This window comes from Atractosteus spatula, chromosome 7 (genome assembly GCF_055471065.1).
Source record: "Atractosteus spatula isolate fAtrSpa1 chromosome 7, fAtrSpa1.hap1, whole genome shotgun sequence".
Lineage (NCBI taxonomy): Eukaryota > Metazoa > Chordata > Actinopteri > Semionotiformes > Lepisosteidae > Atractosteus > Atractosteus spatula.
This window is the reverse complement of record NC_142712.1, coordinates 32,686,424-32,710,379: the sequence shown is the minus strand read 5'-3', so window position 1 is coordinate 32,710,379 and position 23,956 is coordinate 32,686,424. Positions and strand designations below refer to the sequence as shown.

The window sequence follows — 23,956 nt, the reverse complement described above, 5'->3', positions numbered from 1 at the left end:
CCTGCCGCTTGCGGGTCGCCTCCCCCCAAAAAATGAAAACCTTATCAGCTGAGACAAAATGTGACAAAATGACAGATCTGGAGGCTTGGAAATGATCTGGCTTGTTCTGCTGCTTGGCTTTGGTTAGCTCCGCAGCACACTTCACTGTCCTCGGTGATCTCCTGCCGGCTTTCAGCAGTCCGTCACCGGTCGGACTTCCCAGCAAAGCCAGAGCCGTGCAGCAGCAATCCGTCGGCTCGTTCTGGCTGGGCAGCGGAGGCACAGGGCTCCCCTAATAATGCGCCGACAAGCCTCCTCGGTCACGTATTGTGGCCCCGTCCTTTGTCCTGTTCCATTGACGCCCCCCCCCCCCCCCCCCGCCCCCGGAGACCCAGCCAGCGCGGCCGGACCTGACCGCTCTCCTCTCCTGTCCCTCTGCCCCCGCCGGAAACCTGCGTTTCAGGAGCCCCTCTCCCGCAACGCCAGCGGCTCGGCGTGTTCCCCTCTCAGGGATTCACTGCGTCTCCCCGGTGCAGGTGGTCTGAGCGAGTTGGCTTTTTTTTTCTTGGTGCAAGGCACACGCGCCCCCGGAGACACTCTTGTCCGAACTGGGCAATAGTTCTGATCTTTGGCTCTGCGTCCTCACTTTCTCCCTCACTCTCTCTCTGTCAGACGCTGCAGGGTTGCTCCTCACTGTCTGAAGGAGAGAGCTGCTATTCTGCGCTCCAGACCTCAGGTCCCTCCCCCTCTCCTCACTCCCCCTTACTCAATCGAGCTCTCTCTCTCTCTCCCGCTCCCTCTCCCTCTCCCCGGCACTGATTAGAATACAGCCGTGAGTGAAGAAAGGACACCACACACCGAGAGAGGCTTAGAGAGGCAACCAAGACAGCGTGTAACGTCAATAAGCGAGATGATGGACGGCTCTGCTCAGGAAGGGGGGTATATGCGACTATTCGGTTCGGGACGTTGACTTTGTACCACAGTGGAGGAGCGTGGCAGATGTCCTGGGTAAGTGTGGGTCACTAAGAATGTAGAGTTTCTCTCCTGCCTTGCAAAAGAAAAAAAAAAGTCCATTGCATACCGTACCACACAAGCTGAACTGTGCTCCAAGGTTCTCTTCCAGTGCAGGAGCGCATGAGCAAACTCATTCCACATTCACACGACTGCAAAAGCGGTAGAGGAGTAGCTATCTCGCCACTCCAGACTCGAAGCACAGAGGCGATTAGCTTCCTGGCCTAGTATTTTTTTTGTAAAGCAGAGTCTCCAATCTTTGAGGGGGAAAAAACCCCCAAAAGCAACACTCAAACTACCGCTTTCAAGGACAGTATTTGCAGCGGGCATTTAGAAAAAAAACAAAACAACTAGTAATGGCACCCGATTTTACAACTGTCACTTCTCCAAAAGTTGTCCGCTGTTATACCTTAGGCCTTCTTCAGAACCGACAGGGACAGCAAGCTGGATGACAAGGGAAAACCAAGTGGACATGCTGAGAACAGGAGGCACGTCCTTACACTAAAGGTTGTGGGGGTCTGGAACCGATTTAAAATCAATTATGGAAAAGGAAAACGGGAGGCACGGGGAGGTTTTGGGCGCCGTGTGCTCACCAGAGACAGCGTGCCGTCTCACAACATTAATGGCTGCCACAGCCCGTCTTCTACACATTCTCTAACGAGGAGTGTGTAATTACTCTCCACTCTGAGGGGCCCCCGCCCCACGTCCCTCATGGCCCGACTGCCTAATGAAAACGATTAAGGCAGAAATAAGAATAGTGTGTGTTGGCGGGGGGGGGTCGATGAAGATGAGTGTGTCATTTTAACAAAACCCACTGGTGTTTAATTTTACGCTGGCAAGAAAAAACCCCACAAAAACATCTCTCATGCGCCATCAGTTTTCCAAGCCTGAAATTGCAGCTGTCACAGTCTATTCTTTGTCTTTAGAATGACGATAACAGCGGCAATCGGGATAAATCTAACAATCACCCAACCGGCTGCTCCAAAACCCTTTCTAAAACGCACTTGGCAAGACGGCACTGCTGAGCACTCTCGGGCTGGAGGCCGCGTGCAGAGAGGACGCACCCCGTTCTGAACGTTAAACTCACCCTGGTGAGCGGTTCGGACCCGAGCCGCGCCCGGCGGGGGGTGTGGGTTGGCGCCAGAAGAGGAGATCACGGCCGCTTGATGCTCTGGCTTTGCGGGAGCCGACAGAAATACACGAGCCCTCCCAATTATAGCCTTGCAACTGGGGCACCTGTCCCACAGAGGGGCTCGGCTCCTAATTACGGAGCTGGAGAGGAAATGAAACTCGGAAAGTTGGGTCACTTTGTCAGCCCTTAAAACTGGGTCAAGGAGCCCAGCCATCTTTCCAAAAAACAGCGAGAACAGACACCATCTGAGGTTGCTGAACTTTTGCTCCAAGGTAAATTGCACTAATTGTATCCTGGAAGTTAATTTCGAAAGTACGGCACTGAGGATATAAATTAAATTCCAAACACTGAGGCACATTTATTTCTCATGCAGATAACTGTAATGCACAAGTGCCGACTGTTCTCCAAAAAAAAAAAAACATTGTTTAACTTCACCCTTTGCATCCCAGCAAATCTGACTTGATACAATTATTTGCAATTCCCCTCATTCACATGAAGCGCATGAGCCACAACTGAAATGAGCTGCGAACTACAAACAGAGGGAACACTCCACAACTGCAGGATCCAATTAATCAAAATCTGTCCTGATGCATTTTTTTTTACCTGCCTAGCATTAGGATGATGATAGTTATCAGCTCGTCTTCAGCCTGTAGGGCTGGAGTGGGATGCAGGGTCGTTCACTGCATATCGAGTTAAAGCACAGGCTGAAGGTCACTGTCTGAACAGCCTCTTCCCCTCCCCCTTTCAACAACCTCCTTAACCAAATGATTACAATTCTGCATCTCCAGCCTCTTAGGATTCTGTTCTTGCCCCTACAACTATCACCCTGCTACTCAGCCCACATAGCTGAGCAGTTAATAACAGTGGGATATTTTTTTCGGATTATCTTCATATTGCTTGTCCTGCGTGAGTCCCGTATTTCCACACGTTATCACTACAGCACACTCCCTCACCCGTGGGCTTCAGAAATCTGTGCAACACTAAAGAGCTTCCTCCTTGCCCCTTCCTGTTCCATCTTTCTGGGCTGCTCTGTATGGTCAAGCTTAACACAAACACTTAGAAGAAGCACTACAAACACACATCATAAAATAATACGAAAAAAATAAGATAATCCACTCATCTAGGAGCGCAGCTGACACCTTGCGCTGAAAGCCCTAGCTAGGGTTGTGTTCAATCAGAGCTATCAAGTCCTTTCCTATAGACAAACCTTGGCAAGAACCGATAAACAGAGACTAAAGAACCAGGAGGTCATTCATATTCATTTTGTAGCCGCCAGTATTTTATTTTTTACTTGGGTGGATCAACTCGGCTGTCCGTTAAGGACCCCTGTGCCAGCCTGGGAAGACTGAGGTGGCGACACACACCCACTGTCAACGCGCAGCCCGAAGGGGGCATGGTGGGATCAGGCCAGGCCCCAGACATTGGAGCCCACCCAGCTCCGGCTCCCTGTATGTCCCTGACTGGGACATCCCCGTGGGCTAACGTCAAATGAGAGAGCTACACGCGAGCCGTCGCCATCTTGAAAAAAGGCACAACAGCGCCTGCACTTTCTGCGGTGCTTAAAGAAATGGGGTATGGGGAAGAGGCTCCTCATGAACTTTTACCACAGCACTATAGAAAGTGTCCTCCCCAGTGGTGTCACCGTGTGGTTCAGCAATACTACCACGCATGACAGAGACGCACTAAGAAGGGTTGTGGCAACGGCACAGAGGATTATCGGATATAATTTACCATCAAATCGATGAGATTCACACCATCCACTGTCACAATCAACCTAATCCATCATCCAGGATCCCAACCATCCCGGCCACAAACTGTTCTCCCCCCTGCGCTCAGGCAAGCGGTACCGCACTGTTAAAGCAAAGACCACTAGACTCAAGAACAGCTTCTACACTACTGCAGCGCGCATCCTCAACAGTAATGCAATTACTGTCTACATTGCGGTGTTGCCTGTTGTGCCGTGTATGTCCCGAGAGATCATCCCGTTGTACGTGTACATATGGCAATAACCTCCTCCAGTCTCTAATCTCAAGGCAAGAGACTGCAGCAGCAACAGCGGGACTACAGGGGCTCCACCTGCACTGCAAGCGATTTTAGTGGATGAACTTCTCCTGAGCCATCTTGTTTTTCCTATTTCTGGGGGGGTGGGGGGGAGCGTGGAGATTCACAGGACAGGTCCTGGCTGACTCTGGCTGAAGTAAAGGAAAAGAGATCTAGCACATGGATACACGGAGGTGGTGGCCCAAGGTTCCATGTGTTGGCCTAACAGCATGGGTCTGACTTCATCGGCCCATGTAGCGACCCCCTACAACTGAGGAAAGAGGTCAGCAGGGAGATCTGGGCCGTGAGTCACAGGAAGGAGAGACGCAGACGAACCTGTGTCACTCGGTAAACAACATCCTCCTCACATCAGTTTCCAGAAACATCTGTCCGCCTGGCGAGTTTAATCCAATAACGGGCGTCTGGCTGGGGTCAGCAGTTCAACACGCACAAGAGCTGGTGCTTCACAGCAGCCAAACTTTCAAACTAAAAAAACAAATTGGCTGGAGGGTCCGGTAACTCGTTTAAAAATAATTTAATAAAGGACAGGAACATGCGGGTCAAGCAAAGGGATTTTGTTCCCTGTCAGGTGGCAAGCAAGTTTAGAAGAGCAGTGAGGCAAAACTATAGAAGGAGGCTGTACGGAGGCCTGTGTTTATACCCTCAATAAGGAACTGCTTTGTTGTAGTGTATTGGGAGAAAAGCTTCCAGTGTCTTCAAACTAATGAAGGTTAATATTACAGCTCGGCACCGTCACACTGCTGGTATTTAAGTGTGGCTTCGTTAATTAGTCCCCAGTTATGTAATTGATTCTTAACTACTTTATCGACATTTCCATCCATTCATTTTCTATCCACTTTATCCAATCCGGGGTCGCGGGGGATATCCGAGCAAGCAACAGGCACTAAGCAGGATACACTCTGGATGGGACGCCAGTCCATCGCCGGGCAGACCGACTCTGACGGGAGGTAGTGTGTGCGTCTGTGCCAGTTTTACCAGAAGTCAATTAATTAATTAGCAGTATGTATGTGGACTGTAGGAGGAAACCTTTGTGAACACGGGGATAACAGACAAATTCTATGCAAAGTGCACCCCAGGTCCAGAACTGAACCCAGTGTACCCGCGCAGCAAAGCAGCACTTATTAACTTATTGACTTACATAACCCAGATTCTGCCAGTGACTTATGTAAAATAAATACTTGCAGAAGGACCATAACTCAGAACTTACCCCCCGGGGGCAGACATACCAGATTGTTTTAGAAGGTAAATCATTAAAAACACATTAAGTACAGGCACACGTGTACAGCGCCTTTGTTTGATCAAACCTTGGTATTTTAAGGTAAACTCTTACAACTGTGTAATTTTTCCACATATTCTTAACTTTACTGCAAAATTTAAATAAATCTATTGTTCTGGCGCATTCATTCTATAGTAATAAATAACATTTATAAAGTGTCTTTCCAACCTTAAGGACGCTGTACACAGTGATGAAGAAAAAGAAAAAAAAATATATATTAGTAAATAAAATGTGCAGGATAAAGTGTCTGATAGGACGATCAGACAGAGGCCCTAGTAGAAAGGCGAGTTGAGAGATATCTCAGGTTTGAAGGATTGACCTGGTTCAGGGCTGCGGGAGTTGCTGGAAGACGCATTTTGAGGCCTTCAAATTGACACGAAACAGTACAAGAGTAACGCCCACGAGCGAGGCATCTTACCTGAGGCCAAGGGCTGCTGCTCCCTGGAGAACTCGATCCCGGCCCCGATCAGGGTCATGATCTTCTCGATCTGAGGAGGAGGAGGAGGAAGGAGGAGAGGATGGGGGGGGGTAGAGCAGAGAGAGAGAGATCAGACGACGTCCCCCACGCAGGGCGGCACCCTGGCCCCACCTCGGACTCAACACTCACCCCACAGATCCCCGTCAGACAGTGCCAGTCTCACCTTTCCTAGGAGGAACCCTGAAAAAAGGCCGACTCTGTCCCATCACATCCCAATTTCAGAGCACCTTATTAATACGCAATTTCGAAACGCATTAGGTGTGCTGGAGCGTTCAGGGCTCCTGGGAGATGAGGCATCTAACCACACGTGTGCAATGTGACGGGATTCTTTCCTGTGTCTGCAGCCCAATTTTCATCTGACTTTAATTTCTTGACACAGCAGAATGTGTAATAGGTGCTCAGAAGGCTAGGGATGAAATCACTCAGACTGCAGCTTCATGGAGGGTCAGACTACAGGTTAAAGGAGCCCAAACCCTTTGAAACCCCTTCTGTCTTTAGGATGTTCAGTCCTGAAGACAGCACAGGGAAGAGAAAAGCAGCTCTCCTTAATGTAGCAATCACATGCCTTCTGCCTTTTTTTCCCCAAATGTAGACACTGCAGTGGAGTTATAATGTATACCCACCCTCAATATCCTGAGCTGGCAGCTCACAGTGGGGAAAATCAGGTGGTGCAGACTGGTGGCTGTCTGGACCCATATACAGCTCATATCGAGGTCAATAATAACAGACAACTATCATACATTTCTCAAGAGGCACAGATTCTTAAGGCAAAGTTTTTCAATTGTGCCCAAGTTGCTAAGTAGAGTATGAGGACCTGTGCCAGGATTAAAGGGCATGAAAATGAGAGGAAACCAATTCTCTAGCTGGAATGCAGTGTTTGGCAGCCAGTTTCTTTGGTGTGGGAGATTATTTGCAATCAGTAATGGGGGAATGATGGCATAATTAAATAAATACCCAATAAACACTCAAATACTGTGGCGAAATGGGCCTAAAGATTGTGTAGTTGTCTCCCCCAATCTACAGTTCTGCCCAGATGTGCCACATAGTTGTAAACAGAAACATTTGCCTTTAATCACCATTCTGTAATTCAACTGAATCATTTTTACCTTTCCTGATCGAACAGCATTTTTAGCGGTTTTCTTGATTTTTTTTTAACTTTACAACAAGAGGTAATCACATCTTAAAAACTCTAAACATATAATCGGTGCTCAAACTCTAGGCTCCCCAGAGTTTGACCCCAGGCCTCTTTGGCTCCTCACCGATGGCAACAACACAGAAAAGGGACAGGAAGCCCATGCAAACCCCTCCCACCTGCTTCCTCCCAGCATGCACTGCCTACACAAAAGACAGTTTTTCAGCAAAAAAGGTCCCACGAAATTTCTCTGACAGGACAACCAGAAAGTTCACCTCCACTCCTCCCCAATTTCATTAATGTGTCATACTGGCTGTTTGTCATTTAACGTCTTCAGATCCCAAACAAGTGGATCTCTATAGCTTTTAAGTTAGGGTTTTGGGATTGGGAGAGTTCTTTTGCTCTTTAATAAGAGCAATACGCTAGCCTGCCAGATTCCGGTGTCCTGAGAGGAAAACTTCGGGATAACCCCTCTCCCCTGAGCCACCAACACAGGAAGCAGCAAGACTACAGTTCCTGCCATGTGGAACAGAACTGGCCCACCCCCAACGTTTAGCCCCAGCAATGAGCAGAACTCCACTGACTCAGGCCCAGTGCGCTTTTAGGGACAACAAAGCTGATGGCTCCAGAGGAGAATTTGCAGTACAGGTACAGGTTTTGGTTTGTCCCATTTTGCTACAAAACAAAAGTCAACTCAGGTCAGGAGTTTCCACCTGGCCTGAGGCAGCAGGGTCTGCGGAATGTGGGAGCTCTTGCCCCAGTTTGCTGTGATGGGGGGGCTGTCCCATTACAGGAGACAGGGTCTCAACTCTGCAAACAGGCCCGTACAGCTGGATTCTGGTCACTCTGAGCTGCTGTACAATAGTGGGATAAATATTTGGAAGTGAGGAACTGTAGCTTATTAGCAGGTTGATAACATGCAGCAATAAAATCAGACTAGGTGGCAAGTCTACGATGGCCCACACTGAACGTTTGGTTTCAGGAATCACCCTAGGAGAAGGGTCCGCAGCTAGGTGAACTCAAAACAAAATGCCGGCTACTCTGTCGTTTAAGTTAGTAAAAGGATGCAGTTGAAATTCATTGAATTTTCCCTTCTCAAAGAGAATTTCCAGGACAAATATCGGTATTCAGAGACAGAGCGGTACTTTGAAAACTCCAGATCATCCTTCAAGCTGGAACAGACTTCCAGAAAGACGCTTAATTTTTTACATGCTAAGAAATGCATGGAGCTGTACTCTCTGAGCTTTAAGATCCTGCATCTTACATGTGGAGCTTTCTGGTTCTCTTTGTATTTGTTTGAGTTGCTCCTGCCTCCATAAGACATGCCAACTAGGATAATTTGGAATTTCTTGAGGGTCCCTGCGTACTTGGGTGAATGTCCCCGGTATGACTGGGATCCTGTCCAGGATACAGTCACGCCTGCACCCTATGATTTAGATTAGGGATAGATTGTGGGGTGTCACGACCCAAAGTTAAACATTTTTATCCCAGTTGGCCCCTTGCATTATTCTTATTGTACGTTGAAGAACTGCTTCTGTCTTCGAACTTGGACATTAGATGGTTTCTGCGTGACCTGAGTCCACGTGCAAATAACGTCTGCCTTCTTCCAGTCTTCAAAGCTTGCTTGGAGGCGTATTGCTGACAAGAGGGTGTAGATTTTCACCACAATCCCTCGTGAGGCGTGCACGCATCCGAGTATACAGGAACGGGAGCTTGGGGTTCCTATTTTTTCCATCCTCTGGGGAGTCGAACGGAGTCGTCGCAGAGTTTCAGGATTGGAGACCAGACAACAAAATGTCCCCCTAAACACAAGACAGACATTCCCTTTCCACACTTGGATGGACTTTAAATCTCAAATTCGGTCACAATGGGACTGCAGGTCTGTAGTGGAAGACTCCGAAACTGCTAGGAAAAGCAGGGGCAGAGCTGGGCCAATGTCTTCTGCTTGAGAGGGGTCAAGTCCCCAGTGGGACACTACTGAAGCACCTAGCACTAGGATACAGGGGTAGTCCCTTCTTTGTCTTAAGGATTTTGTGCTCAAATTGATTTGTGTTGTGAAAAGGGGACTGAGTTTAACAAAAACAGCAGTGGGGAGAACGGCAGAATCCAGCCTTGGGCCTTGGCAGGGGTCTCGGGCCTCTGCGCTGCGAGACACTGGGGAAACCAGCCTGCAGCCGCGCCCATCCGACGCCCCAACTTCCCTCACACCCAGCGTCCCCTTACCGCACACTGCTACCCGCCCCAACCAAGAACAAAGCAAAATAAACACAAAACCAAAAAAAGAACAGCTCACAGGATACCAAAGCATATTGCTTAAAAGGTGATCTTACGCTGTGAAAGGACTTAGCTCTCCGAGGTATTGCGGTCGGAGGCATCGGTTTCTCTTTCTGCTGGAAGAAATTGAATCGTCATTCCGTTTTTACAAACCATCGCCACTGTCGCACTGCCGAGGCTGAGCCTGACAGCGCGCGTGGACTCTACATCACTAATACCTTGACGAGGCACCGTGTCCCGGCGTGAACTGAGCGTTAAAATGTAGCATGAGCGTCCAATTCCACAAAATATTCCTGTGCCTGTGGTGTAAAAAAAAATCCACCCTTCTGCCTCGGGCCCTGTATGATTCACAAAACCAAGCAAACTCAGACTGGTGTGTTTGTGTCTGCTCTGTTTTGTGCTTTGTTTTTTGTCAAGGCTGCTCAGACGCACCCACACTGTGTCCGTAGAATTAATCCCATAACATTTCTGCCCCTGAAATTTACAGCATAGCAAGAGTGTTGTGCTACTCTGAAGATGAAAGCAATTGGGAGGGTGATACTCAGGACTGGTGTAAGATGCTTCCAAAATATCTCAGTAGCAGTTTAATGAAGTGATGCCAACATGCACACCCTGTGTAATCAGGCACTCCCCTGCTTCCTCTTATCACCTGGCTCAGATACACTGGCTATAGACAGTCTGCTCTATGGCACTTAATGCGCGAATTCAGTGGTGTACAAAGAGTTCAGAGGACACACAGAGAAAAGACCCAAATGTATAGCCATGTTCCCTCTTGGCACAGAAACAGATGGGACACCTGCTGCATAGCAGCTTCATCCGTTTCAGGTTTCAAAACTCCTGCGACAAACTATCTTGACTGAACAGAAAAGCAGCACCACTGATATAATATTAATTTCACACACCCGTCTCTGTTAATTTACTTAAGCTGATGCAAGAAGCTTCAGACATCTTGCACCTGTTGTCGATATTCGCACAACCCGTTTACGAACCGTGTTTCTCTCCATCTGCGACCAACACTGTTTTTTATAGGCAAGCGTCTGTGTCAGGCCCTGTGTGTGATACATTAGGCCAAGTTTCCCCGATACTGATGTTTTTCTGTTTCCTGGTGTGTTGCACATATCTCCATGTCCAGGCAGCCTGGTGAAAAGAGGCAGGACTCTCTGACAGCAGCAGATGTCTGAGCTCAGTAACGGGTCAACCCAAGCCATCTGCTGGGGCCCGACCAGCGGAATCCCAGAAACACCCCCCTCTTCTCACCTCTGCAGACCCACCGCCCCCTTCCATGCCCTTACCACCCCACCCCTCCCTCCATTCCTGGGAAGCCAAGAACACCTACGGAATCTCAACAACGCAAAGGGAAAGGAAGCACGAGAGCTGTCCTGAAGGGTCTGCATACCGTGTGACCTGACTCACAGAGCGCACCAGAACCTCGGTGATTTCTCTTAAAGAATGATACAGCACCTGTTCTACCCAGCATGCAGCAGAGCATTTTGTTGATCGCTTGACTAAACTTGATGGTTCCAAAAAGACCACACGGGGTCATCTGCTTTCATCGATTAAACCTAGATGAGTACTTCTCAGAGGGACCAAACGGACAAAAATCCACTGCAAAATGTAACACTTGCATTTCACAGTTTTAAAGCTTCTCTCGGGTGCTACAGTCGTCTGTTTATTTGTCAGGTTATCTTCAATTTTGCCTCCTTCAATTGAGACCGCAAAACAGATTCTTGCCTCATCATTTAATATTTATGGCCATCCTATTGAAAACCATTGGGGAGACAGCAGACAAGCCATTGATTAGAGCCCACATAAAAAGCCTGCTTGTCTGAGCCAATAACAATGTCTGTGTTCCTCTGGACAGAACAGCAGGAGAGCCCTGGATCATTACAGTGTCTTTAAAGGCCACCAAGGGATGACAAATTAAAACATACAGTATCCTAACCAACTGATTGGACTTTCTTCATTTCATACTTTCAACACAGCTGTGTAAAAGGACACTGCCAATATGTCAAATAAAGATGACCAGCGCAGCCTCTCGACACACCCTCCTGTGCTAGAAGACAGAGAGCACAAAACACAAACGTCTGGAAACAAGAGGAAGGTCACTGGGCCCATCTAGCCTGTTTGGTAGTTCAAATTTAATTGACCCCTGAGTCTCATCCAGTTGTTTCCTGAAAGAAACCAAGGTATCGGCTTCAGCAACACTTCAACACGGCTGTGTGGCATGTTCCACTCCAACATTGAGGTAAAATTGTTTTGAATTTCCAAAAGTGGATTTAAAGCATGTCCAAAATTTAGCATTTTGTAGTGATCATGCTGAAAGTACAGATCTCTGTGGAAGATAATAATAGTAATAATAATAATAATAATAATAATTGCTTACACTTATATAGCTCTTTTCTGGACACTCCACTCAAAGCGCTTTACAGGTAATGGGGACTCCCCTCCACCACCACCAATGTGCAGCATCCACATGAGCGCTCACCACACACCAGCTATCAGTGGGGAGGAGAACAGAGTGATGAAGCCAATTCAGAGAGGGGGATTATTAGGAGGCCATGACCGGTAAAGGCCAATGGGAAATTTGGCCGGGATGCTGAGGTTACTACTCTTTTCAAGAAACGCCCTGGGATTTTAAATGACCACCGAGAGTCAGGACCTCGGTTTTGGAATTGCAACCCAACTGCCATCCAACAGCAACTCTGTCAAACACGTTCGTGTTTCAAATATCTGATATAGCTCATTTTGTGTGGAATCAAATGCAGGGTTTCTATAGCTGACAATTTCCGTAACCTGGCAGTTCATTTTGCTGCTGTAGAATATTGCCACTCTCTCGCCTACAGGAGAGCCTCTGCCTGTTGTACCCTACAGTCCTTTACTGCTCACCTTCAAGCACAGTTCCGACAGAGCACACTTCCTCGGCCTGATAAGGATGACTGCCGTCACACGGCGACGATGGCTATCACTAAATAGCGAGAGCAGTTGACCGTGGAAAAAAAAAACAGCGACCAAAGATGAATTTCCTGTGGCATAACCGGCGCTAGAATTGCTTTGATTTTAGGTTAACTAGCAAGTCTGCCCTTTAGGCTTTGCTGTCATGGGACTGCTCCTCAAGCCCAGGTCCTTTTGATTGTACTTAATTGGAATAAGATAATGGCTGCGATTGCTTTCAAGAGAAAAGGCAGTGATGAATTTCCAACACAGACAAGGAGGGCTCCACAGATCTAACCAGAAGTGGTTAGATAATACGTTTAGCGAGATCCTTTCATGTCCAAGCCTTAACCTCTGGGAGAACGACTGCACTTAAAGCCACAATCCATGCGACTAGAAGAGCAGACATAAGATGATTCCATACTCTCTCCCTGCCAGTTAGAAATGGACTGCTCATTGTACACCAGGCAGATACAGTCACTTTTCACAACACATTACAATCATCTCATGAGCATGTCTGTTGCCTAATGTTGTAGCTTTGTCTTTGTCGGCTCTCAGAAACTAAGGAAGGCTAAGTTTGGCCAGTACTGGGAAGCAAGGCCTCTACTGGAAACCAGGTTGCGGCTATAAGCGGTGTTGGTTGACCAGTAGGTAGCGCTCTTTCCTCTGGACCTGGATGTCCAAAGCAGTGCCCCAGGATGGCGACCAGGGACACCACAAGTGTAGAAGGTACAGTTAAACCTGGGTCCTGACTACTTTATCATTACAAATCCCACGGCACTGTTCATTAACGTACAAGGGCTCACAAAGGTGACAACTGCAAGATAAAATAATGGCAACTGCTTTCAGATTTATAAATACCACAAATTTAAGTCAATAAGATTGTGTACACGTTAGGACAGAAAATTGAGAATGAACAATAACATCACAGAAGTCAACACAAACATCTAGCCACCTGCTTTTTATGGATTTCCTTACGCTACAGCTCTGAGACAGCCAATTCGGCTTCACTTCCTACTCTGCTTGAGTAAATCTTAAACGTTATAAGTTACCGAAGACACAAGGAAAAAAGCTCGGGCCTAAGAAGACCTGATCCAAGCTCTTACTGAGTTTCCAGCAAGAAACAGTCTTGGCCTGTTCTTGGCTGGGCTGCAGTACTGCAGACAGAGATGACCCAGCACGAGTGTGGGTAGGTTCAGAGGCAGGTGCTAATCGGAGACACAGCCCTATAAGTGTCCAACGTGCAGACCACTGGCCTGTCTAAGGCCTTCCAAAGGGTCATCCAGTAAAAATCGCACGACCCCTCCACAGCAGGGTGAAATCACTGGCAGGGAATGCACTCACATGGGCACACTTTTCTATAATGAGCCAACATGAGGATCCTGAGGCGGAAACCGAACCAGTCGGATTCTGGAATCCCCCTTCCTGCCCTCGGTGAAACTGAGGTAATATCCTGGCACGGGTTTTCCTGATCAACGGGAGAAAACTCCCTCCTGGCACAGCTACAAAAGTCACAGCCCCGGCTCTTCTGGGAAAAGGGGAAGAGGGTTCGGTTAGTTCTCAGATGACTCGGATGGTCATCCACGGGATTAATATTAGGATTGCAAAACTAGTTGAGCTCCCAGTATATTTCAGTGGATTCATCGTAATGTGACGGCGCTCTGCGTTTTCTTTCGATCCCAAAGAGCTTTACGTACAGGAGAGGACCCACTTCATCCACAGCACTGGTGGAGAAGTGGAGCTGAAATAAGGGGGAACTTCAGGGAGGCCCGATCGTACAAGCCCAGAGGGGAATTTAAGCAGGACACTGGGGTTAGACCCATACTTTTATGAACATAAGAGATTAAATGATTAAATGGACAGCCCCAGGCCAGCACATTTACCAGGTTACCATGACACAGCCCAATTCAAAAGACTTCAGGAAATTTAAGTGATAAACAGTTGCACATGATTTGTTAAATTAAGCCATTTACACAACACAAGGAACACAGATGTTCGGCTCATAAGGACAAGAGTTCCCTCCAATGAACAAGTTGCTTGATTGATTGTTCAGCAAGTTTAAGTTATATTTTCCCCCAGTCTATTTGAGATGGATGATTTAGGCTTACCAGTTTGGGGCAAACCAGGACTGAAGACTCCAGAATTAACACTGCACCAGAAGGAAGTCTCCTCTTAAAACACAATGTCCCCCATCACTATAATGGGTTATCAGTCTGGAACTCTTGGTTCAGACGCAAGAGCGCCACCTACAGGTCCACCGAAACAACATACAAGTACAACCTGGTTTTCCTTAGAGGCTTTCATCCCAATTAGCCCAGCTTTAGCCTGAGAACTAATGAGATTGGGCTAAAAGATGGCAACACCGATCTCATTAAAGCATATGTATTGTGAATGATGGCAGCACAGTGGTTAGCCCTGTTGCCTCTCAGCACTGGGGCCCTGGGTTCAATTCTAGACCTGGGGCGCTATCTCTGTGGAGTTTGTATGTTCTCCCTGGGTTCATATGGGTTTTCTCCTGGTGCTCCGGTTTCCTCCCTCACTCCAAAGAAATACTGGTAGGTTAATTGGCTCCTGGGAAAGGTGGTCCTGGTGTGAGTGTATCTATGTGTGGCCTGTGGCGTATCCCACCTCGCACCTGTGGCTTGCCAGGATAGGCCCCTGCGACCCTGAATTGGATAAAGCAGATAGATGGATGGCTGTAGAAGGATGGGCAAACAGATTAGCCAGAGAGAGACACATGCAGGTCACAGCACAAAGGAAATCAAGAGCCGCAAGAAAAGCATTCTGCCGATGCACTCGGGAAAACAATGGGAAGGGCAAAGTTCACAGGGTCACATGGGTCAACAGCTGCGACGCAGGGCTTGCGAACGCTGTGCGGCACCTACGCAGAAACGCACAACAGCGACAAGGCAGATTCCAGAGCAGATGGCTACATGACACTGAAGGACAAAGGGCAACCAGACAAAAGTGCACGCCAGGCTGCCATTCTGCAGTCGCCAGACACCCTGGCACTCGGCGAACTCCTGGAAGCTTGGAAGAGGAAAACAAAGTCCTGCGGGGGAAATGAAGCCCCGTTGACACAGCGAGCGACACTCGTGTTAGTGACGCGCAGGCGACTGGTGCCCGATTGGTCCTTTTTAAAAGCTCTTTATGTTACAAGCTCTGACGATGACAAGCAAAAGGTAGCCTGAAAACCCTTTCAAATGCCAGAATGTCAGTTCCCAGGTAGTTCTTCACCACATCACAACTTGAATTTGCCATTTGGGGTAACCACCTTATATCTAGCAGCCAGGGCCCCCCTTGTAACAAAAAAAGAAGCTGAAATGTTACTACCCGTCTTACAGGATTCCTTGGAGAACCAAAATAAAATGTGTGTGGAACACGAAAATCTCCCTAACAGAGTTCCAGCAGTGCACGGCTGGGATGGCGGTTCTGAATCACTCAGCAGCCAGAGAGCGTCATCTCTGCTCTTTCTCACAGGGCGGAAAAGTCACAGGCCTGCCTATTCCACGCTCCCTATCTCTGGAAAAAAAAAGTCTAAACTGGCTCGCTATTTCAGCGCTGATCAATCAGAGCCGCCCAGGAAAGCGGCTTACGAGGAGAGGGGAAGTTCTACAAACTTTGTGAAAGGCTGGAAAGGAGACCGGAGCAGCCAGAGCCTCCCCCCCCCCCCCCCAACTCATCCTGTTAGCTTTCCCTGGAGCCTTCTTTTGTCCAGTGTCCATTCACCGCCGGAACAAAGCCCGGTTGCCGCTTGTCACGTCTGGCCGGAGAGAGGACCGCCGAGGGGCCACATTAGCAAGTCATGAGCAGGCATTGTACTGCGAAGGAGACAAGAGTTTCATGCCAGTTCAATCCTGGCGCCTCCAATTCGGTCTCCCGGGCAGCAGCCAAGGGGATTGTGCCTACATGGGAATGTTCACCTTGCCGTGTGGGAGGGCAACATCAGAAACCATCTCCACAAAGAGAGTGATTCCTGAATGTGTTCCCGCAACGTCCACCCATTTTGGAAGTGCTTTATCCAGTTCGGGGGGCGCGGGGGAACCAGAGCCTATCCCAGCAAGTAAGAGGCGCAAGGCAGGGTACAGCCTGGATGAGACCCCAGGCGATCACAGGGCAGACACAGCCACAGACATTAACACACACCAACACCAGGGCCAGTTATCCCAGAAGACAATTAACCTACCAGCACGTCTCTGGACTGTTGGAGAAAACTCACACGCACATGAAAATTGGGGCGGAGCAGTGGCTTTGTGGCTAAGGATCTGCGCCTGTGGCTGGAAGGTTGCCAGTTCAAATCCCGCAGCCGGCAGAGGAATCCTACTCCGTTGGGCCCCTGAGCAAGGCCCTTAACCCCAGCTGCTCCAGGGGCGCTGTACAATGGCTGACCCTGCGCTCTGACCCCAAGCTTCTTTCCCTGTCTGTGTGTCTGTGTGTCTCACAGAGTGAGTCTGGGCTATGCGAAAAGACAAGTTCCTAATGCAAGAAATTGTTAATAAAGTGATGTTATTAAAAAAAAATTCCACGCAGATAGCACCCCAGTCCGGAATTGAATCCAGGGCCCGGGATCAGGGCCTTGAACCCGGAATTAAATTATCTATTAGAAATGAAAGATAATCCTCTTTGTTTGGGTCAGCTGTCACCCCAGGTGGAAGTGAGTGAAAGCTGAATGGGTGGCAGCAGGGTGCCCCCCGCTGTTCCACCACAGAGGAGGGTCCCAGTGCAGCCAGGTGACACGACGAACTGGGGACGGGACTGCAGTGCGACAGGGCGGGAAACTAGGCTGCAACAGCTCAGTGGAGACGAGCGAAATATCCTGGCTCAGGACTGGGCAATCACACTCCCACTGCTAAACAGGTGAATCCTGTGGGTATTCACGCTGCTGCAGGCTGTTGCGCAGATGGTACTGAAGCAGAGACCCAGACGCATGAGTCGATTCAGAATAAACTGAACTCTAGTCAAAACGGAGTAACAAACCCGAAACAACCAGCATTAATCTGTAGGCAGCTGTCAATCATAGGGCTCCAGGCTGCTGCAGGTGACCAGGAAGTGGTGCTCTTTCCCTAGATTTCCCACGAATTTCCCAAACATCCTAGTATGTGCTGTAGGAGGAGACATACACCAGAGAGACCAGATCCCAGGATACTGTTTGCAAAATTGATGAGTGACTGGTGACACTCAGGGTTTGCACAATCTGGCCTCCCTAAAGTTGCCTTTCAATTCGCTGGGTGAAGCAATTCCTCTTTTCTCTGCATGATCTGATGTGTAGTGGGGCTGCTGACACAACAGGGCTCAATATAGATGAATGGGATCCCTTATATGCAAAGCACTTCAAGATTCAATGGGATGCAAAACACGATATTAATGCAAATACAAGGAAGTAGACTACTGCCAGCTGTGCAACCTGACCTATTCCAAGCAGGTAGAAACATCCTGACTGCTCTGCACTCTGCACTGTTGCTGAATGCACCGAGACTGTCGCCACACCCACATCATTCTTCCCCTTCATTCCTCTCTTGCAGCTTTCCATAAGTCCTTTCAGGAACGTTAACTCACAGCAATCGCAAAAGGACAGGGAGTCCAACCAGGCACGTGCTACAGGACGCTAAATAAGCCTGAGAGCCATCTGATACAATAAGGCATTTGTGGGTGGATGACGACATTCCCTTAGCATGCATGTGAACCCCAGAACTGATCTGTCTTTCCTCAAGGCCTTTCAACTACGAGAGGAGCCTAATGTTCACTACAGGGCATTGATAAGTCATATTGATTTAATATTCCAAGGTCACAAATGGAGACACCACCCTGCATTATAGAAAATAACGGTTTCATGATTCTAGCCCATTTAGGTTATCATGTTCTCCCAACCTCCTTCCGACGGTGTTATTTATTGACAAACGAAGGGCTCTTGCAGCAGCCCGAGGCAAGAGGAGAGTACTCGGGGCTGACCTTTAGAGCCCAGGTTATCAACCAGAAGCGCTGACTCGCTTCCATTCTTAGACTGCGCCATGTTCTCATGTCTTCCTTCACCGAACCACTACCGGAAACCGAATAAGATTTGCTCCAGAACTCAAAATCCTTTACAACGGGTTTTGCTTCCTGAGCCGTCTCCGTCTCAGCGCGGTAATTTTTTTTCCCCCAAGAGGAATTCAATTCCTTCATCTTAACTCCAGCAGCCTGCTGATGTGAGGCACGTTAGGATTGGCAACACTTGAAGGATCTCATCCTGTTAGTCTTTCGTATTGATTTATACATTTCATTCTTTCTGATTAATTGAAAGGTATCGGGCTTTGAGCAACCCTAGTGCTCAAATATCCCAGCTAACCTTTGTCACCTGTGCAAGTCAATCTGGTAATGTCTTCCATCATTCACCTGCTTTCTCTTATGGAAGAATAAGCATGTCGCAGCCGAAGAGAAAGCTCCGGCTCATTATGGCGCTGACTACAGTTACAAGAGACAGAAGGATCAGAAGGGGACTGCAGGAGATCAGAAGCGCTGCTCCTTAAGTGAAGGGCTTCAACCAGCGACTGCCGTGACGGATTTATCAACACTGGAGGAACACCGAAGCATGACAGTCTGATTGTGAGTCTCTTCCGATCTCGCTGGCTGTTATTTCCCACAGGGCTGAAAGAAAACTGCGTATCGGAGGCCCACAGAATGCGTGCACGTGCTTAGCAGCTCACCGGCTCTTCCAGCAAGCCTTTTCACTCCCCCGTTTTGCCTGGGGGAGGGTCAAAACGCTAGTTTTCAGTGTCTTCTGAAGATGAGATCAATAGTAACGACCGAGTGGAAAGATGAGTGGGTTTTTGTTTGTGATTTTTGTTTTTGTAATACAAAGCTCTTGGGAACGACAGGACCCTCAGACGGCACCCCCTCTGACACGTGAACATGAAATCGCGAGAGCCGAGCTGTTGGGAGAGCTGCGAGCCAGTCTCTCAAGAGTTAAAAAGAGCTCAGCCCTGTAAGTCCTGGTTAGAGAGGGTCCGGTCTCTCAGGATCAATCGTTCAAGAAGAAGCCAGGCTTGAGCAATCCACAGCTGGAATACAAAGGCAGAACGCTGGTGGTGCACAGTTACAGCGGTTCCCAAATGGCAAAAGCTATCGGATTTCAGACTAGGAACTGCTTTCAGGTGTTGATTCTGGGCACAGCTAATCTGCTGCAATTATGAGATGTCAGGTTGCAGCAAAAGGCATCTCTACGAGCACGAAGGGACTAACGTCTTCAGAGTCCGCAAAGGGACACATACGTTTCAAGTCCAGGCAGATCAAGAGGCAGCGTGTGCAACAAAAACACTGGCAAAAAATTAAAACCCAGCCAAAAAAAACAACTAACACAGAGCCTTTCCACATCTATCTGAGCTCCCCCCAAAACAGCTCCTTTCTCTCCTGCAAACTGTCCTGCACCGGCTGTGTGAACATTCATTCGTCTCCTGGTGTTCGGCCACAACTCTGCCATTCCTAGCCCAAGGCTGCTCATTTTAATCTGGCAGGCATCTGCAGAGCCCACAAAGGAATCAGTTATTTCAATTAAGTAAAGGTATAGTTTGTATTTCAAGGTAAAAAAGAAAGAAGGTCTTGTAAATCTCTGCCTAATTACATTCCAGGTGATCACTGGGCTGACATTTGAGTGGATGGAGATGTGGATGAAAAGCTTTTCCATTTTACACACGCACACTTAATCTCGTTGCTACAGAGTATCAGATGAGTTTGGCGCCATGTCCGCCTTCAGTAAAACTCCATCGCTGGGCGGCTGTGGCTGCCGAGAGGTCAGAAAGCAGGCTATTATGAAAACGGTTCCCTGATTCTAACTGGAAAGGTTTCAGCAGGGTTCAGTAACTGCTGGGGAACTGGTTCTTGTGCAGAGCTTGTTTTCACACAGGGATGAGACTCTAGGCGTGGAGATACTGCATGCCACTCCCCCATCACAGATGGGGAAGCTGTAAAAAAACAGACTTGCAGGACAGGTGTCTAACGTGTACTCGGGCAGCTCCTACACCTTTCCCTCAGCCTCTAATGAGGGAGTACTGCTCTAATACAACACAAGCACCTCCAAGCACACTTCAGTTGAGGACTGTCCATGTGTCCTACCACACTGCAGAGTAAAATCAGCCTCTTGGATGAGTGTCCATTTCACACCTCCGACATGATGTAGAAGACAGACACTCGAGTAGTCTCTGCTCCCTTTTGTGCTTGGTGTTGCAATGCATACAGACCTTAATATTTCCACGTTTAACCCCAATTTCAAATTCTCCAAATTACATTCAACACAGGACACACTCCTAACTGCCCGATTTACCTTACAGAAGACATGGGTAATTCAATCAGTTAGTGTGGGACTTTCTCGTGAGCCTAAAATGCGTTTGGCTGTTCTTCTCTGGACGGATTCCAGAGTCCAGAGCAGCGGTTTATTTTCTATAGCATGCTGAGCAAAATTGTACATAATACTCTAAATGAGGCCTTATTAGTGTGTTATACAATTTTAAAATAACACTCATCCATTTTCTAACTGCTTTATGCAACACGGGGTCGCAGGTTTCTATGGGATGAACATACAAACTCCATGCAGATAACAACCCAGGAACTGAACTCATAGGCCCCAGCGCTAACCACTGTTCCAATGTTATTGTGCTGCCCCTAACATAACATATGCTTTTAACTATATACAGCACAAAACTGTCTGCCTTTTTAATTAATTCCCAACATTGTCTACAAGAGGTGAGTGACGCACCCATATAAACATACTGGTGTTTTTCAAATTATTTTTCATACACTGTATGTTGTCCATATTCTCCTGTTATGCGCCCATGCGGTCACTGCTGCAGTCCCGACACTGATCTACTGGTAGACAAACATCTGCCGCACACAGAAATCATGGCTCGTGTAGGTTATCCAAGAGCAGCTCAGCTCCACAACTGTTTGTTTTAATTAAAGCAGCAGCATCTCAAAAATGTGTCGACAAAAACTGTGATTAAAGACAACAAGGTTGTTTAAAGAAACGGATGTCCTTTCGGCTCAGAAATCGGTCCAATCTTTACAATCAGGGCTGCTAATCAAACATCCCAAGGACACAAAGCCCTTAATGGATGGGCACTGACTGGCTGGCGCATCACTGGAAAGAGAGCTGAGTCTACAGAGATTCCCGATGTGTGACAGTGAGATCTGGCGTTCATTCCTCTAACTTCAGCACCTTGCCTGCACTTACTCCCTATACAAGCCTGACAAAGAAGTTAAGGACGTCAATCGTTAACTTCATCACCAGCACACATGGGCGAGGGACGGGATACTTCATTATCGTGCAGTAAAAACAATTATTTCACAGCTCGCTGAAATGGCTGTAACGCTGCGTGGAGAAGGGGGAGGAAGCATTTTGTGCGAGTTCGTTAAATTTTCTATTAAAGGTGCCTTGCTGCCTAAGGGGAAATATCTGAAAGATTTTATTTTTTACATTGTTGATAACGAAGTTCCTGCTGCAAAAGACTCAGAGACGTGATTATCAATCAGCTACTGAAGAACCGAACGAATCAGATGGGGCCGATGGCTCTTATTGCTCGTAACTGGTCTTGTGCTCTCATGATGAAGATCCTGAAGTCCGCATGAGTGGCACAGTGGCACAAGAGTTAGCTTTGGGGCCAGGGTTCAATTCTAGACCTGGGGGGCTATATGTGTGGAGTTTATAGGTTCTTCCAGTGATCACATGGGTTTTTCTCCAATAGTCCAAAGACATACTGGTAGGTTGATTGTGTGTCTGTGTGTGCCCTGTGATGGCCTGGCATCCTATCTAGGGTGTACCCTGCCTTGCGCACGCTGTTTGGCGGGATAAACTCTGGCTCCCCCATGACCCTGAACTGGAAGACATAGTTAGAAACTGGATGGGTGGATGACGTCTACCTGCAGTTGCTAAGTATGTGCTGTTAGGATCAATTACACGGTCATACTGACAGAAACCGCCTTTTCCTTGCTGATGCTCCGTCTTTATACCTACCTCTTTAAAATAGCACTTTGTTCAGTTTTTCAAGTATTGGGCTCAGCCTGCCGCCGAACACTTTAGCGCCCTGACAACAGCTGAATCGGAGCGTGCATCTGGAGAGGGCTGAAAGACAGGCGCATTCGCATTCTCAGCGCCAAGCGCCATCTGATTTTAGAGAGCAGAGTGGCGTGGCTTGGAGGCTCTGCTGGGATGGGTCATCTGGGTCACAGCCAGTAGCGTTTGAGAGGCTGCCTCAGTTCTGGTGCCAGCGCCTAGCCCTATTGCAACAGACACCCTATCCTTTCACTTACAGGTGAGACAGTGTCAGCACCGTGCTGAATATCCAGCATGCGCAAAAGCACGTTTGTTTCTGGAGTCCGAGCCTTGTGTTCCAAGCAAGGGCCCTTGGGCAGGAAACCAATATTCATGCCACAGAAGCAGAAGATCTGCAGGCAAACTGAGCACACCTGGGGCTAATCAACTAAACAACTGACCTAGCTGGTACTGGAAGGAAATCAGAGCTCCTGGTAAACACCCACACAAACACAGGAGAACGTGTACACTCCACACAGAAGGAGCCCTTGTCTGAAACTGAGCTATGGGACCCAGGGGTGTTAACTGCCGTGCCCCCATGCTGCCCACAGAAGAGTCATACAGTTTATATTCTTTGGTAAACACAGTTCTGCTGAGCAGATGTCTAAATCCCCTCTTCTCATACCTTCCCAGCACAGTTCTTCAGATTCTTAATTTACAATAACGAATGTCCCTGTTTAACCGCTTACATTCTGCCAGGTTGTGGAGTTAGAGCCCCAGTACAGGCCCCTGCCAAGGGCTGCTCAGCCTGACGCCCTGCGCGGGCCCCAGGACAGACACCCTCCTCCATGGGCCTGATGGGAAGGCGGAGGAGTCACAGGTGCACCTCTGGCTGCTGTGAGTGGCTGCACATGGACGGCAGCTTTCAGGCCAATAAGAAAGCCAGTGATACAAGTATATAAAAAAAGCAGATCAGGACGCTCTCCCAGTGAAAAGACAGTGTTCTGCGAATAGATTTATCCAGCAGGGATCTTTGTCAAACCAGTAACTGAGCTGGAAAAATTCAGACAGAGGAGTCCTGCAGAGTGCAGGCGGGCCGTTGCACCACCAGGGGGCGCAAGGAAGGAGAAGGAGGAGGGCAAGAGAGCGAGGATGGGAGAAGGAGAGATGAGGGACAGGAGATGTGGGGAGGGCAGAGCAGAGGAACTGGGGTTTTAAGTGGGACAGGAGGGGAGAAAGGCAACGGGGATTCGAGTGTCAGAGATGGGAATGCGAGCTGGTGGGGACATGCAATGGTACGAGACACAATATATTCAGCCCCCTGCTGCTTGACCTTTAAGACAGCTGGACAATCACGGGGGGGGGGATTATCCCCCTCCTGGACAAGAATGGTGAGACACGAAGAGGCTGTGCAAGACCGCGCACGTCAAACGTGCTGTACACCTCAGCCTCGAGGACAGAGAGCAGCGCCAGCTGTTCTCCATAAACACAGAGGGACTTCATGAGTCTACCTGATCCCCTGTCTGCCTGTAATCGCCTGGAAGGCAGAGCCATTTACTCCTACATTAAATGAGAACGCATAAGCCTGTTAACTTCCATCGCAAAAAGCCCGCCTGGCTTTTATAAATGAGCCCCCTAGTCAGTAATCAAGGATTTTTTTTTATATTCCATCATTAATTCAT

At 48.3% G+C, this 23,956-nt stretch overlaps 1 protein-coding gene across 3 annotated transcripts in view; it reads right to left on the bottom strand.

Annotated features, from left to right (window-relative positions):
- Positions 1 to 23,956, bottom strand: part of LOC148830794 (ankyrin repeat and SAM domain-containing protein 1A-like) — a 129,541-nt gene that overhangs the window by 35,784 nt on the left and 69,801 nt on the right. For all 3 annotated transcript variants that reach the window (XM_088921749.1, XM_088921748.1, XM_088921750.1), the window contains one exon: positions 5,878 to 5,947. In XM_088921749.1, coding sequence (XP_088777875.1) covers positions 5,878 to 5,947 — 70 coding nt within the window. The remainder of the gene's footprint in view (positions 1 to 5,877; positions 5,948 to 23,956) is intronic.